At 43.5% G+C, this 17,450-nt stretch overlaps 1 protein-coding gene across 4 annotated transcripts in view; it reads left to right on the top strand.

Moving 5' to 3' along the window:
• Positions 1–17,450, top strand: part of PIK3CB (phosphatidylinositol-4,5-bisphosphate 3-kinase catalytic subunit beta) — a 131,410-nt gene that overhangs the window by 89,455 nt on the left and 24,505 nt on the right. For all 4 annotated transcript variants that reach the window (XM_083178300.1, XM_083178302.1, XM_083178301.1 and 1 more), the window contains 9 exons: positions 3,902–4,125; positions 6,343–6,525; positions 6,767–6,934; positions 7,942–8,025; positions 8,833–9,081; positions 10,085–10,181; positions 10,250–10,380; positions 11,131–11,184; positions 13,709–13,897. In XM_083178300.1, the coding sequence (XP_083034426.1) occupies positions 3,902–4,125; positions 6,343–6,525; positions 6,767–6,934; positions 7,942–8,025; positions 8,833–9,081; positions 10,085–10,181; positions 10,250–10,380; positions 11,131–11,184; positions 13,709–13,897 (1,379 nt within the window). The remainder of the gene's footprint in view (positions 1–3,901; positions 4,126–6,342; positions 6,526–6,766; positions 6,935–7,941; positions 8,026–8,832; positions 9,082–10,084; positions 10,182–10,249; positions 10,381–11,130; positions 11,185–13,708; positions 13,898–17,450) is intronic.

Raw genomic sequence — 17,450 nt, 5'->3', positions numbered from 1 at the left:
GCCTTGAAAAAAAAAAAAAAATATATATATATATATATATATATATATATATATATATAAATGTGCACACATAAACATACACGCAATTATCCTAAATAACTTTAATCCTACAGGGGTGCTAGGTTTAGCTGCAGTTTGGCAATGTAACACTAGCTTTAAGAAGCACGTGAGTATAATCAACAGTTTTCCTTCAAAGCCATTCAGCATGTAGACCTTATGTCCTGTGTCAGCATTCTAGCTCCAGTGAGGCCTCAGGTTAGTTTTGCAGAATGAAATAACTCTGGCACTTCTCCCACAAACTCCCCGAGATCTGCCGGCCCTGCCCTGAATGACAAGCTTTGACTTGACTTTGGCAGAGGAATTAAGAACACAACGTTTGACTTTCCAAGCCTCAGCGTGATCCTCTTCTCCCTGTAGAAGGCCTCTCTTTCTAGCTCTCCTCAAATCCCGCTCCTTTCCGGAACCAAGTACAAAACATGGCTCTGCGTCTCGTACACACTGAGCCACATATGGTCTTACACATCAACCACAAGAAGTGCAACCCTCATGCCTATGAGAGATTTTATGGTTTTCATTTACTTCCTAATTGTGGAAGGTAATGTAACTGACTTATATTGGAATGGCTTACTTTGCGTTACAACACATATGTGATCGTCGCACCACGCTATTAAATAAGTACCCACACATACAGAGATGATGTATATGTAAGATGTCTTTTAGCAGTGTTCCTGATTAGCCGGCTCATAACTCCAACTCTCAGTGCACACTGCGCTCGTTTGTTTTTAATAAATGCCGGTTTCCTCTTGTCTAGCCCCCCTCTCCGCACACACACACTTCTACCTTCAGGGTGCTGTCAAATGTTTTTGAAATCACTTAAAACGAGTTTCATGGAAATGATCTCGTGATCTCTCCTCTGTGTGCCTGGGAGAGAGATGGTGCTGGTTATCCACAGCTCTGGGTTTGGTTTATTCCAGAGCACTGCCACAGAGCTGTCAAGACTGGGGGGAGAGAGATCATATGTAGGAATGCATAGATCAGGTCCCCAGATGCGCAGATTGCAGGGAGAGCCAGCCGCCTGGAACCACTATGAACCTGCTTTACCTGTGTGCCAGCTCCTAGGAGAACTTTAACCCCCATATGACCTCCTTTTTTTTCTGCCCAATTTCTAATTCAGATTTTGTTTTTAGCCATAAAAGCTATTTTTGCTAGTTAGATCTAGCTTATAGTTCTGTGTGCTTATGATATCTGCCCTGACTTACGGCAGGCATGTCCAAACTGTGGCCCTCCAGCTGTTTTGAAACTACAAGTCCCATCGTGCCTTGCCACAGTTTTGCTTCTAGGGAATGCTAAAACTGTGGCAAGGCATGCTGGAATGTGTAGTTTCACATTAGCTGGAGGGCCACAGTTTGGACATGCCTGGCTTATGGAATGTGTTACCAAACCACTTAAACTTATTGAATATATGAAAATTAGAATGTTGTGCCTATGTTACCCTCTTGTGCTGGAGGCATATTTATTTTTAATCTATCCTCCATTTTCACATGTTAGCCAATCAGTACACCAGAATGGTCACGGTGGCAATGACTATCCCAGAAATTTTCTGAGAATCTTGAGAGTTCTATTGGCAAAAGAGCACTGTACAAATAAAATGAAGTGTTTATTATTTGGTGATGACCAGTCAGTAGTGTTGCAATGTGACCTGTGGGGGGGGGGGGGGGGGGGGGGGTTATCAATAATTGGGGCTATGCGGTTGCAATCTACAGCTGTTTCTGCCTTGCTGATTATTGGCCGTCTGCTTTTCTCAGCACACGTCTTTCGTATTGTGTTACCAGGTATAAAATAGTAATATAAATAGAATGTGTTGTCCGACACATGATCTGTGCAGAAGTTGTGATGTAATTTCACAGATAAGCATACAAACACACATTGAACTAGTTGTAGGCAATGGGCCACGTGTGGGCTTAGAAGTTTTTGGACTCCCAGATGCTGAATTGTCACCCAATATCAAAAGGCCATGCTGAGAATGTTGTCAATGTTGAAAAATGTATTTCTCTAATTTTATAATGTTTGATGGGTGTGGGTTTTTTTTTTTTTTTTTTTTATTTAAGGAGAGTTCTCATTTTGTTGGTACCTTGGCGATGGGGGAAATAGTGGTGCCTATTCAATGCTGTCTTTCCCATTGCAGCATTGAAGATGCATATCGACAGAATGGGCCCAACTTAAAAAAAAAGCAGTCTGGGCCGTTTTGCCAAGAACGGTCGTGGGTTGTCACGATCGCGGCCGTATCTGAACAATCCACAGCCGTTTACGTGGCCACACCCCCTTTTCGCCAATCGAAAGGCGGGACATTGCGTTTTGCTTGACCGCATATCGGCAGACGGGACTCAAACGGGCCAGGGTCATGGCTGTCGGCATGTCCCGACAGCGTGACCCGGGATTAAATACCCCCCCCCCCCCTCTTTATAATTAAAGGATAACGCTGGTCCTCACCTCTGAGGGGCATGTGTCTTGCGCATCGGAGGCCACCAGATGGCATCTGACAGAGCAATTAAGTGTTTCTCAATTTGGCTGTGCATTGCCACCAGTGCTGACATTAGCATTATGTTCCTGGTAACTAATTTCATTAATAATTGAGCAGAATCTGTATTTTTTTTTTCTTAAGTTATGCAGTTTGAAAGCCATTTATGTCTTAGCTTTTACATTTAGTTATACTGTTCCATGATCACATTTTTATTATTATTAAATAACCACATTATAAATAGTGTCAGTTCTGCAGTATGTGCAATGAAGTGTCAATTATTTGTTGTGGCCTGTGGGCACTTGTGGCTTAATATGATTGACATAGGGGTGGATTTTTTAGGTGTCTGGACATGCGCGCGATAAACGGGGCCCTGATAACCCCAGGTCAGCAAGATGTGTCCATGCACATCCATACATAGTTCATATGTTGGCCTTATCCTGTGTTTTTGTGGATTCTCTCCAGTAGCGACTGTCACTTGGCCATGCACCATCCAGAGACATCTGTCCCTGGAGCCCAGTATACTACACTAGCACCTGCCAGCAGCCTACACACATTGACATGTTATATAACAATTGTGGCACTTCCATTCCTATATTAGCAGCATTATGCAGTTCCGTATGACTCACTATAACAGCTCTCTGTGAAGAATACCCTGTTATTTCTTTACTATGTAAAGAACACTGAGTCGATGATCTTCAAACCATCTCTAATATTTCTGATCTTGGGAATGTATTTCAGAACTATTTCTATATGGAGCAATGTCATTTTGTAAGTCATGATTATTGATCCATTTGTTACTTCATGTCAGTGGTTGTACTAAAATATGGTTGTTATTTTATTGTGTTCCTGTAAAAAAAAAAAATTTTTTTAAACTTTAGTTTTAACCAGTACTAAACTTTTTGGAAAGTTTAGTTCCCAGTTCCTCTTGAGCTCCTGCTAAAAAATTGCACTAGTCAAAACGAAGTAAGCTGATCAGGTAACTGTTGGACATGGCTGGTAAATGAGAGGAGCGTTTTTTTTTTTTTTTTCTTCACCTTTTATGTTCCTTCATCTTTCAACCACATTGATGGGCCCCAGTGATGCAGAAATTGATCCGGGGACGAGCTGAACACATGGATTATCTTCACATCAACATCTTACTGTGGCAAATATTAGTGATCTCCCAGTTTGCCCCAAAAGCAAGATTGTCCAGGCGTGGCCACATTACGAATGGGTGCACAAACTACGCTAACTGATTTACTGAAACTATTTTAGAAACTTGCCGTCCAATCATTGTTTTTTGGTTTGAGGCTGAACTATGAGGTCTGGAAACTAGACTTTTTTATATTACTACTACTTTATTGGTCAGTGGCTGATTGATGATTTGTTCTTTTGCGTCAGGTCTCCATGAATTTGATGCCCTCCAGGATAATGAAGTCAAGGAATTTCGGAGTAAGGTGCGGAAGATCAGTGAGGAGAAGATTCAGTCCATGCTCAGTTTGACCTGGGTGGACTGGCTTAAACACACTTTTCCTCCAGAACTGGAGCCTCCCATTCAGGAGAACATTAATGACAAGTTATATGCTGGAAACATTGTGGTGGCTATACACTTTGAAAGCTGCCAGGTAAGACTCTCCCCATCCTTTTTTAAGAAACCATAAATATACTTCCCTCCAAAATGCCTCATTTACGTTGGAGCAGAGTGGCTAGCATTGCTTACTTACAGTGCAGAGGTGATGGGTTTGATTCCTGACCAGTGTTTTATCTCTGGAGTTGGTGTGTTCTTTCTATGTGTGCGTGAGTTTTCTCGGTGTACTCCGGTTCCTTCGATTCCTCCAATGATTCATTAAGTTACATGTACTTACCCAACCTTCTGACAGTTTAGGGAATATAGTTTTGTAAACTCAGGTGTGGCAGACATCAATGTGATGTCTGCTACACAATTTTTGTAAATTTTCGCTATATATAATGAATCAAGACTATTGATACGGTTACAGAAAAGATAAATAGCCATTGTTATATAAACCAAGAAGAACACGAATTATGAACTTAATACATATTGTTACGCAACATTGCTCGCATCAGGCCCTTTCTCTCACAGAGTGCAACTAAGCTGATCATCCACTCATTGGTCATCTCACGGCTTGACTACTGTAATGCTCTTCTCACCGGCCTCGCTCAATCCCAACTGGCTCCTCTCCAATCTGTCCTCAATGCTGCAGCCAGGCTTATCTTCCTCTCCTGCCGCTTTAATTCTGCCACTCCCCTTCAACAAAATCTGCACTGGCTCCCATTCCCCTACAGAATCCTCTTCAAACACCTCACACTCACATACAGGGCCATCTCTAATTCTATTGCTCCATATATCTCTAACCTCATCTCCATTCATACACCCTCCCGCCCTCTACGGTCGGCTGACGACTGTCGTCTCTCCTCCACCCTGATCACTGTTTCCCATGCTAGAGTACAGGACTTTGCCCGTGCTGCACCCCTTCAGTGGAACGCACTCCCTCGCTCCATTAGACTCTCCCCGACCTTGCAAAGCTTCAAACGGGCACTGAAAACTCACCTATTCATCAAAGCATACCCTTCCACTGCATAAACCAGCTGGTTCTCCGACCCCTTGCCTGTTTACATCCTGCTATCTAACCACCACCCACTTGCTTGCACCTCTTGTAATCTGTCTGTCTCCCCTTCCTACTAGATTGTAAGCTCCTCCGAGCAGGGCCCTCTTCCCTCCTGTTGTCAAAGCCCTCTTCTCTTCACATATCACTCACAGCTCTCCTATACTCCAACACTCAGTGACCATCTTTTTCCGCATACTCATCTCCATCATTGGCCTCAAGCCTCGAGTTGTATGTTGATTGAGTCCTCACTACTTACATTTAAGCTGTAATTTGTATTGATCTGTGGCGCTCTTTATTTGTACTGTATTTTTGTTATTTATTCAATGTTATGCCAAGCTTTGTCTCCCTGTATTGTTCCTTTGTACGGTGCTGCGAAACACTTGTGGCGCCTTATAAATAAAATAATAATAATGTGTATTTGTGTGGCCACTTGATTAGATACACCTTTATAGTACAGGGTATGTTTCATCCAGGTGTTGGAGCTACAGCATTCCATACAGCCAGAGGTGGAACAGCAGGTGCAGAGCACCTGGGCCCCTGAGGACTAAGAGGCCCACTGCTGCCCCTCTCTCACATTCTTCCTGTCGACCACTGTTATTCCCCTGTCGCACTCTCTCCCCATCACCAACTGATGTGCTGCATTATTGTGAACTTGGGTTGGGGTGGAGAAGGGGGTCACTGCTGCCCCTCTCTCACCTTCTTCCTGTCGACCACTGTTATTCCCCTGTCGCACTCTCTCCCCATCACCGACTGATGTGCTGCATTATTGTGAACTTGGGTTGGGGTGGAGACGGGGGTCCAAATTATATATTTGAACCTGGGCTCACCCACAAGTTGTCACTGCTTGCAGATTCTATATTTAATGTACATGTTTCACTACTATTTTAAAAATGTATTGTCCTAGTTTGTAGATTTGAGTTTGTTCTTATTGGAAAGGAATTGTTGAGGACACATAAGATATTGTCAGATAAACCCGATCAATTTTACACAGTGGCAAGAGACTAATTCACATTTGAACACTGATTTCAGAACTTTTAATTGCATGGAATATACTGCACTAAAAGGTGCCTTCTGTTTTTATTCTTATTTTTCTATAGATACAGTATATAACTTTTGTTCCCCTTTTTCTACCTATTGTACTATAGTAACCTTGTTCCTAGTGTTGTTGACATAAATTGTTTCCTTATCCAATAAGCTGTCAAATCTTTTGTTTAGGATGTGTTCAGCTTCCAAATATTGCCAAACCTGACCCCTCTAAAGCTGAATGAACTGGCCATTCGCAAGCGGTTGACTATTCATGGGCGTGAGAATGAGGAGGTGGATCCGGCAGATTATGTGCTGCAGGTCAGCGGGAGACTGGAATTTGTATTTGGAGATTACCCTTTAATACAGTTTCAGGTGAATATTCAGACACCATGACATAAATACATTTTTGCACTTTTTTCCCTGAGTATTGGCAGGATTTGTGAGCTTGCAGTTACTAGTTAATATTATGGCATTCTATTGTTCTCGTTGTTAAGGTTACTTATATTGCACTACATACGTTGTGGTTTTTTTTTTTTTTTTTTTTTAGTGTTTTCTTTTTTTTCCATTGGGGAACAGGTAGATCTTTACCAACATGTCTCCATCTGCATTTCAGTACATCAGAAGCTGTGTAATAAACAAGACACTGCCACGGCTCACGCTGGTTGAACGCTACAACATCAAGAAAATGTTTGACCAGGAAATGAGTGCTATTGAGCTGGCTGTGAAGAGGAAAACATCTGTACCCCCTGTACCGTTACCCCCCAAAACACGTGGTGCCTCTGTGAGTAACTCACTGGTGTAGATTGTTTGCTAGCTCTGATTTTAAATATTTTTGTGATATACAGATGTAGCGCCTCACATCTAGTGGGGGTCTGGCGGTCGGATCGCCAGCTGCCAGAAGGGAACGCATGCACATGAGACGCTCGTGCGTGCCCTTCCGACTGAGCTCCCCGCCGATCTCCCTGAAGTGGAGGTGGTCAGGGTTTCCGTCCCCCGCCACCGATAAACCGAGACACGCATGTGTCCCAGTCAGATGGAGCACCTCTCCACCGGCCATCCCCAGCGGGGACATTCTGGCGATCCCCGGCGCTGAATGAGAGGCTCTCCATCTGTACCTGTATGTTCCCTTTCTGTGTGGCACATACTCTTCTGGGATGGTTACATTCTGGGCACATATTCCGGACCTGGGTAGGCACAATCCTCCTTTACTGGTGCTTCCGAGATCAGCGGTTTGATTTTGCTGAAATCCGAACATGCAGTACTTGAACTTTGGGGAGTCCAGGTACAGGACACTTTGGGGTTCATTCCACCAAGTTTTGATCTTGAATCTAAAAACCCAATCTAGCATTTTGCCATTTCACACGGGAAATGAATGTCCATTGAGTTTGTGGTTTATACCGTAGGAACAAAAACCGGTCCAAATTTATGGTTTCAGCTATTTTTATTTATTTTAATGAAAACGTGGGGTCTGAGATCATCTTTACTGGTTTATAAGGTCTAGCATTTGCCATCGTGTTTTATTTGAAGATCAATTGAGCGTTTTCAAAAGCAATGACAGATAAACAATATTTATCGTTTATCAAGACAGCAGAAACCATAGGATAAGCCTATATTTGTTAATGGTGTTATTAAAACTTTTTTTTTTTTTTATTATTATTTATTATTTTGGATCAAAAATATTCAGGTTAATGCGTAGACGATGGGCACTCGGATTTGTTAGATATCCTCTGCTCCTGAAGAGTGAATGTGTCACTGGTGAGAATATAACACCTCTGCTTTCTCTTCTAGGTGATGGCGCAGAATGTCTGGGATTTGAATGAACTGTACAAGATTACACTGATAAAGGGAAGCAAACTGAACACAGAGGATACAGTAAGATTTAGATTTCCTTCTTTATAAGAAATACCCCTGATTTTATACAATTGGAGCAACTGGAGCCCTGTAACTAAATGGATTTTGTATTATTGTACTACAGTATTTCAGTAAGAGGTTAGTTATTTGTGGTCTTGTACTTTTCAGTTCAGTTCCCTTAGCAGTATGTACATCTGCTGGGGGCCAGCTCATGCTACCTGGTCCTCACACACCGCTTGGAATGCTCCTGTGGGCATACTCACCCGAAGCGCTTAGCAGACTGTCTTGTACATACATTACACACCTTCCTCACCTAAGAATCTATCGCTGATGGGAAAATCCAACCTTAAGCATTCCCAAACGTGTTTGTAAAAATCTGCAGTATTGCTATAGGCAGCAAGTAGGTAACCTCGAGCTGTTCTCATGTCCAGGTACTCTTATGAATATTACGCAGGAAATCCACATTTATTTGTGCCTGCCATGTGGTTCTATGAAAGCAATTTATCAGTGCCATGACCTACTGTAATTGCAGAACAAATTGTTTCTCCAATGAAGTGGAAAGATAAACAACCAGCAATCCTACACGCGTCACAGGAGCCTTCACTTCCTGCCGCATGCTAAATTTATTTATAAGCCTTTCACATATGATGACGCTGGGTTTTATTGAGGCTAGCAAGTTGGATGTGTACTGTATAGACATTTCATTGATTTTATCTTTCGAGTTATTGACATCATCGTTGTGCAGAGCAATTTTATTTTTTTGGTTATTTAAGTTTGTGCTTGTGACCTGTGTTCTTCTGTAACATTCCCTATGTTGTGTGTCCCCAGGTAGTGCTGCGGGCTGGCTTGTTCCATGGCACTGAACTATTGGCTAAACCGATCATGACTACTGAGATGACAGGAAAAAATGACCATCTATGGAATGAGACGTTCGAGTTTGACATCGCTGTATGCGATCTACCGCGGATGACGCGTCTCTGTTTTGCGATGTATGCGGTGCTGGACAAAACCAAGAACAAGAAGGTTAACAAGCCATCGAATGCTAAATACCAGACCATTAAGAAAGCTGGCAAAACAGTACGTTTCTCTTGCGCTTTCATATGACTCCGGTAATGTTGGTTCAGTGATGGGACATAATAGTGGATCATGCAAGTTAAAGAGCCCCCATGTTTTCTCTTGTGTAGTAGTACATCACGTACATGTGTGTCAATATGCACCTATCCACAAATTGCACCAAATAGCTCCGTATGGTGCATCAGAGACTTTGCAAATTCGCTTCGCCCCTTGCGTCATTTTCTTTTTAATGTGCATCTTAATGTGGTATGCCAAGTACTCTGTATACTATTGGCGAAAATAATAGCAAATTAAGGGGCAAAATTTAGGATAAGTACATTATCTTGTTAAAATGTAAGAGATAGAGGTCCTATAACAGGCATGTCCAAACTGTCGCCCTCCAGCTGTTGTGAAACTACACATCCCAGCATGCCTTTTACCATTCCCTAATAGCAAAACTTTGGCAAGGCATGATGGGAGTTGTAGTTTCACAACAGCTGGAGGGCCATAGTTTGGACATGCCTGTCCTATAATGGATTCAGTATTGAATCCCGGCGGTCGGGATCCCGGCGTTCAGAATCCCGACAGCCGAAATGCCGACAAGGGGGGGACGTGGATCGCCCCCCCTTGCGGGCTCGCTGCGCTCGTCACGCAGCGGGCCCGGTGCCTCGCTACGCTCGGCACACTAATTTATTCTCCCTCCAGGGGTGTCGTGGACACCCCAGGAGGGAGAATGTGTCGGCATTTCGGCGGTCGGGATTCTGAACGCCGGGATCCCGACCGCCGGGATATTAACTGCATCCCCCTATAATATGTTGCTGATAATGCACAGTCTGTCATTAGTAATTGGTGTAAAGTAGCTGATTAAACTTAATGCTGCATGGTGTGAGTCACCCAGATGCAGTAACAAATTAAGATGCATAATATGAAGCACCATATAGTGCAAAAAGGACCGATGTATGAAGACTCATCTGTCGTAGCGCGGTCTGCTGTTGGTTTACCTGCTAATGTATGACATGTCTCACAGCACTCCCCTGTGGCCTGGGTGAATACCATGGTCTTTGACTACAAAGGACAGCTGAAGACAGGGGTACATGTGCTGCACAGCTGGTCATCATTTCCTGGTACGTATGACCTGTCCGGGAGTGTCCGCGTGGCCTCGGTGCATGGCTGACTGATCTTTGCCTTCCAGATGAACTTGAAGAAATGCTGAATCCAATGGGAACTGTCCGGACCAATCCTTTTACGGAGAATGCTACTGGTCTGCACATTAAGTTCACCGAGTACTCCAAAGCAGGCATTTATTACCCTGCATTCGATAAGGTGATGATATAATAATGGATCCCTCTACTGGCCCTTCTTTTGCTGACCCATGTCCTAACAAATGTTACTGCCCACTTTTGTAGCCACCCAGCAAGTGTTGTATTTGACATGTAGTTATAGTAGTATAGTTGCATTGCCAGTTAAATGGTAATTCTCAAAGCTGCATTGCCATGTAATGGAGGATTGTTTACATTCAACACTTTAATGTGGATGAAGAAGGAACCTGTGAGTGGGACAACCAATGGGAAGCTGTAATATCCTGTGTTGTTTTGAAATGCTTGCCTCCCCATGTTCATGAACCATGGAGCCTCAGACTCCATGGATCATTAACAATCTTTCTATCTTTGAGTGACTGCTGAGCTCCCAATTCTGATCTGTGGTGGTTCAGACAATGCTTTCAGGTCAGAAACTATGCATAATATTATGCACTGTGCATAGTAATATTATGCACTGTGCATAGTGGTGGTAGTGCTTAGAAGTCTGCAGTAGTGGTAGTGCCTAGAGGTAATCCATAGTAGTGGTAGTGCCTAGGGGTAATCCATAGTAGCGGCGGTGCCTAGAGGTAATCCATAGTAGCGGTAGTATTAGTGCCTATAGGTGTGCCCATAAGAGGGTACCACTAGAACACACAACATACAGTATGCCACACATTAACTTCCTTAGGAGTTTAAATCTGTACCCTGAACAAGATGATCATATATCAATACATTCTATGTGTGTGCTCACCTGTGTAATCATTGTTTTGGACAGATACTTGAAAAAGCTGCAGAGATTGCCCGGCACAGCGATAGCCTGACCATGTCGGTGAGTTACTGCTTTGAAGAACTTGTTGGAGCATCTGAAATCTTACATGTTGTCCATGAAAATAAGCAGTCGGGTGGCAAGCATCTGGCGACCCTATGCATTCACAACTGATGGAGCACTACTAGTTCCAATTCAGTTTACAGATACTATATTTATTTTATAGTGCTTTCCATTTTCATACAAGTGTGTGTGTGTGTGTGTGTGTATATATGTATATATGTGTGTGTGTATGTATATATATATATATATATATATATATATATATATATATATATATATATATATATATATATATATATATATATATATATATATATATATATATATATATATATATATATATTTATTATTATTATTTTTATTATTATTATTTTTATTTTTTTTAACTTGTTCTGGTTAAACAGTGTTTAAATTGGTTATCTGTGCCTGGTCAGCTGATCTCCTTATTAGACATGGAGAAATGTGTTACGATATTGTGTCTTGCCAAATTTCTCAGTTAGTGAAAAGGCTACTGATTAATGATACACCAGAAAGTTAATTAATAGCATGCCCTGGGGAAGGGTTCATCCCACTGTGCATAGGGAACTTGCAAACCTGCTGAACTATTCCAAGGAAGATTACTGGTGTGACTTTCAGTTGTAGAAAGCCTCACCTTAGAAACCTATTTTAAATAATATTCATATTCTGGTGAAAGAGTGGATGGAACCGCTATGTACAAACACTTACAATGTCACAGTTACTGGTGTGTTATCGCTTAGTAGTTCCATGCCCAGGACAGTTTGTCCTGCGACTTCCCCAGTCGCACTTCATACATTCACCATTTTCTTCTGGACAAATGTCCACAAGCTACAATTCTTACAGTATGCAGTCATTAGGTTGACACGATTAAGGTTGACATACACCTGAAAAAGGTAGACATAGTCAAAATGTTGACACAAGCATTTGGGCTACAGTCAAAAGGGCCTCATTAGTTTTTCAGGTTTATTTGTTTTGTTGAGCGGACATGTACCGACAGGCGGTATATCAGGCGGATAATTCGTGCTGAGCATAGCGAACCATGCGAGGGGACGCGGTGCAGTTTTTTTAGGTGTCCATGTCGACTGTGTTGACATTTGGGTCAAAAACTTAAAAAATGCTTGTCGACCTTTTAACCTGTCAACTTTAGACATGTCAAACTTTTTCCTTTGCTGATGGATTGATGGCTAAAGTAGTACAAGCTGGAGTAGAAGAAAATCAGAGTATGCAATTTTAAATTGCACAGTATACATTCATAACTAGCTTTAGAAGCAATATATAGTTTTTAAGTTAAGTGTGTGGTAGCAATTCCTTAATGTAACCTGCACCAGCCACTTTCTGTCAGAGATGAACGAGAAGAGCTGCACATGTTACTGAGCTCACACAGAAATCAGGGGCCAGACCAACCAATCGGCTCCTACCTGCCATGTCACAGACTGTAATTGAAAAAAAATGTCAGGCAGGAGCTGATAAAAAGTGTGGCGAGCCCGAAGCGTGGCGAGGGGACGCGGATACCTTCACAGGTCCCCTCGCGGGCTTCAGTTATCCGCGTCCACTCGCGGGGCTCGCTGCACTCGCCACGCTTCGGGCTCAGTGGCTCGCTGCTCTCGCCACACTTTCTATTCTCAACTCCATGCCGACGTGGATAGTGGGGGTATGAAAAGGTCATAGGACGAGTACCGCCGCCCCTCACAGGCTCGCTGCGCTCGCCACGCTTCGGGTTCACCTTTATAGTGGGGGGGGGGGGTGACGTGGCGCTGCATTTAACATTGTAAGCACCCATTAGGGTGCTTATACAATTTTTAATCGCATCCCATCGCATTGTATGCCATATACAATGTCATACAATTTTAAAATTGTATGACATTGGTTAACATCGCGCAATATGGCATCGCATGCCACATGGTATGCGATGTGATGGGCGCCGTGATACTACACAAGTACCTAAATTTTATTACTTTTTGAAGCCTAGTGATGGCCACAGAATGGTTATTATCTCTATGGTGTTTTCATCTATGCAGTGTGGTTTCCATAGCCGGCATTACAATGCAGTAACTAAAACAAAAGAATGATGTAGTCTTGGACGCTGTCGCTCTTCGTGCGTTTTGCATCCCTCCTTTTTTTCCTTTCCTTATATGTATATAGCTCTAGGAAGAAGAGTCAAATTTCTTATTGCATTTGTGTGCCAATGCTATTCATATAATACATCGCTGACATCTAGTGGTAGTCTCAATCAAGTACAACTATCTGTTGGTATTAAGACTATATTATAAAGCACTTTTCGCCCAAGAGGACTCAACCCACTTTACATATTTTGCAGATGGTTGGGCAGCCATCTTGGTGCAGTCCAAGCAATTATTCACCTCAGTCCCTGCACAGACACAAATTTGTGTCTATTTTCCTTAGAAGCCAATTAACATACCAGTATGTATATGGATGGTGTGTAGGGGAAACAATCATAGATATCTTAGTAGTTCTATAAGCCAACCCCCTCTCCTAATCATTTCAGGGCCGTGGAGGAAAGAAATTTAATATTGAGCTGAAGGAGATCATGGAGAGGGACCCACTGTGCCAGCTCTGTGAGAATGAGAAGGATCTTATTTGGACCTTGCGGTACGACTGCCGGGAAAACTTCCCCTGCTCACTTCCAAAACTATTACTCTCCGTCAAGTGGAACAAGCTGGAGGATGTTGCTCAGGTAAGGAGGGGAAGGTGTTTGGGGATTGTGCACGAAGTCATCTGCTGGATTTAAAAGGCAATGATCTTACATGCAAACCTCCTCTGGTCACATGGCCTGGACTGCTGGCAAAATAATGCTGCTGAGTAAATCTATCTCTCAGTGTTCTCCAGTCATGGCCTGGTCAGCATGCACAGCTGCTGCAGGTAGTTACAGCATGCACAGCTGCTGCAGGTAGTTACAGCATGCACAGCTGCTGCAGGTAGTTACATCGCTAGTTGATGTGTGAGATTTGATACTGCCAACAACACAATAAATGAGCCTTCTGTAATATCCCAAATTTGACCGGTGTCAAATAAACCGATAGAAAGGGTTGTTGATAACTACTGGTGATAATATAATTGCAATATTGTTCTGCTTTGATGTGCAGATCCCCTTTAGTACATAGCCTTTCTTACTATGTAACAGTACAGTGTTATCTAGCATTAAGCACCAGCATAGGCCTATAGTTGTGCTGTGTACTGGTGTGCAGACTCTGAGTAAGACGCCTTTCTACAGTTTTCATGGGCAGCCTTAAGTGTCATCTGCCACCTGAGAAACCATTTATTCTCCTTAAGGTGCCCCTACACTGTACAATATTTCCATGCGTTTTGAACTAGATTGCATCACATCGCACGCAAATCGCATGCAATGCGATCCAAAGTTAGTTCAAAAAGCACGGGCTGCACAGACTTTGTGCTGTGCGATGGGAGGCCCGAGGGAGATCGCATCGCACGGCACCCTCGCACTGTGTATAGGCACCCATAGACCCATTTTCACCTCCTTTCCTTCATATGTGACGGAGTCTGTCTTGCACCTGTGATGTTCTGCATGTCACTGCTTTATGTTAGGCCCCCAGAGGGGAAGGTTAGGGATAAAGGAGAGAGTTACTCACTGCCGGAAACACTGGATGCTGGAACTCACCTTCAGTAGACCCAGGCACTACAGGGGATCTGCTAGCAAGTAAGAGAGGACTGCATCGGGACACTGTTTTGTCAACATTGTAATCGTGTTGACATTCTGCCAGTGTTGACTTGATGAATGTCAACATGCTAGGTCCACAGTCTTGTTTTGTCAAAATATACCTTACCCTGCATATTCCCCCCCATCTTTGTCATGTCAGCTTGTTCCTACATATACACATGGCACTGGCTTTGTGGTTGTTGGTTTTTTCCTTTCTCTTAAGTTGATTTGATGACTCCAGAGACAAAGACATTGGCATCTGACGTTAAGAGAAAACACAGCTGGGACAGTCTGTAATAAGATGGTTTCCTGTCTGTGTACGCTGATTGGAGGTCTTCTGGAGGCAGTGCTGTTTTTAGACATCCTTTGGTCTCTGGGCGTCCTCCAGGTTTGCATTTCACTGGCTGATTATCTCTCCTGGTCACAGAGCTCTTCTGTAGCCCTCATTTCCCTTCCAGATTTACAGCAGTGGAATGTAAACATATGCAGCGAGCTGTATTTTTGGAATTTCCTCGCTCCTGTCAGGTCACTTAGACCTCTGCTTCCTCCCAAACTGCGGCAAGAGCAATCACTTTGAAATCACAGATTGACTCCTTTCATATTAGGGGACTTAGATGTTCTACCTATAGACTTCTTTAATTCTCAGTGGTATGGGGCTAATGTTATTTCTTTAGTTGGGATGCGGTCATTGGGTTGACAAGGGTCTAGGTCGACATGTCATTGGGTCGACAAAAGCATTGTCGACCCAATGACCGTATCCCAACTAAAATCAACATGGGCAAGGTCGACAGTCAACAGTCGACATGGGGTTTCAAGTTTTGTCGGCCGACATGTGCCGACAGGCGGTATTTCATGCCCTACTATCCACTAAAGCAGTGGTCTCCAACCTTTTTTGGGACGGGAGCTACTCGCGACAAAATAAGAGCTACTAAAATAAAAAAAATGTGCATAATAACCAAAAAAGGCCCTTTACACATTATGCCATGCACCGTAAATCACTGGGCGAGCTACCCATCGCTCGCAAGCGATGGGTTGGTGAACCCTGCACTAGGGCATGGTGGGAGAATAAAATAGTGTGCCAAGCGTAGCAAGGCACCGCACCGAAGCATGGCGAGCGCACGCGGTGCTACGTTTCAGTGTCCATGTCAACATTCGGGTCCAAAAACCCCATGTCAACCTGATGTTTGTGTCGTCCATATGGTGTCGGCCCAATGCATGTCGACCTAATTTCTGTAGACCTAATGAGCCACACCCCTTTAATTATTAAGTCAATTCTTACGTGGAATGTTTTTGTTTTTTTCTCTCCCTGAAGTCTGGTCGCAGCTTTACTCCATCCCCGCTCTTTACAGTGCCAAACACATTGCTTAAGTCCTTGTGGCCCTCAGATGTAACATTCTGACGGGTTATCCTATAGAAAAGCCAAAAGGATTGTCTGCTGAACAAACATGTCAATTTGTGGCTCCTATGCATAAAACAGATGTTCCTCCGATGTCTGTGTATTGTGTTATCGAATATACATTGCTTGCTAGCGTCTTGCAGCCATTAGGCAATTGGTCTTAATAATTTGACCACTGATTGAGAGTTGTTGTATTAAGCCAAACCATGGGCGCTGTAGTGACTAAGAATTCGCCCCCTGGTGAATTAGGCATGTTCCCCCTTTTGTGCTCACACTGCATTAGAAGGCATGCTGCGAATACCGATGTGTATCTGCCGGGAGTCATTACAGCTGGTTTCCTGTGTTTTACAGAACCCAAGCACAACATGGTAACACTGATATTACAGCAGCCTTATAGGGAAACTTGGTCCATCGGGGTTTCCTGTGACTGTAGAGCGTTAGTCTGTTGTAGGTGTACAGTACTGTACTTTTGTAGGTGTACAGTACTCAGTACTTGGGAACTCAGCTGGCTGACAGCGAATGCAGATAGGTATAGGCAGCAGTTATTGGTTTGTAATGTTTAAGAAGCCACTGGTTGGTGCATTGTTATGGTGGTGTGGAATCATTAGTAATTGCACACTATGTAAGCCAGGGTTTGTGTATATCTCTGAATTAAGCCCTGTGGGGCTGATAAAGACTAAATGGCAGCCTTGGCGATTATCACATGACTGCCCATGCACAAGGTCTTCAGTGTAGTTGCGCGAGCCCGCCATGCGATCACTGCCAGCGTTGACCTTTGATTGCAGACAGTACGCTGGGTGCAGTGGGTGGCTGTTTGTGGGCTGGAGTACCCCAGAAAATGCAAGCGGCTCATGTAAATTGGGAGGGTAAGACGGTGATGTCATCAGCCGTCTCAATCTCCCCACAGCTATTGCATTGCTGAGTAAGTTTCCACTTGCGTATCGCTGCACACTGGTGGGGGATAAATAAATTAATGGTCAGTCTTTCCGAATGAATTTCCCCCTCTTGGCACAGCTGAGATTGCATTCGCAGTCATTCACAGGGGTGGGATTTCACTCGGGCAGGGAGGCCGCTAACTGATCGCTGGGCTCTGAAGATTCGCAGCCCTAGTGATCTGGTCTGAATTAGCCCCTGTGTTGGGGCATTGGCTGCTGTCACCAAATGCTGCTTTGGATG

The sequence above is a fragment of the Crinia signifera genome, chromosome 3 (genome assembly GCF_055691185.1).
Source record: "Crinia signifera chromosome 3, ASM5569118v1, whole genome shotgun sequence".
Taxonomy (NCBI): domain Eukaryota; kingdom Metazoa; phylum Chordata; class Amphibia; order Anura; family Myobatrachidae; genus Crinia; species Crinia signifera.
Note: the sequence above shows the minus strand (reverse complement) of the source record. Positions and strands in the feature narration are given on the sequence as shown.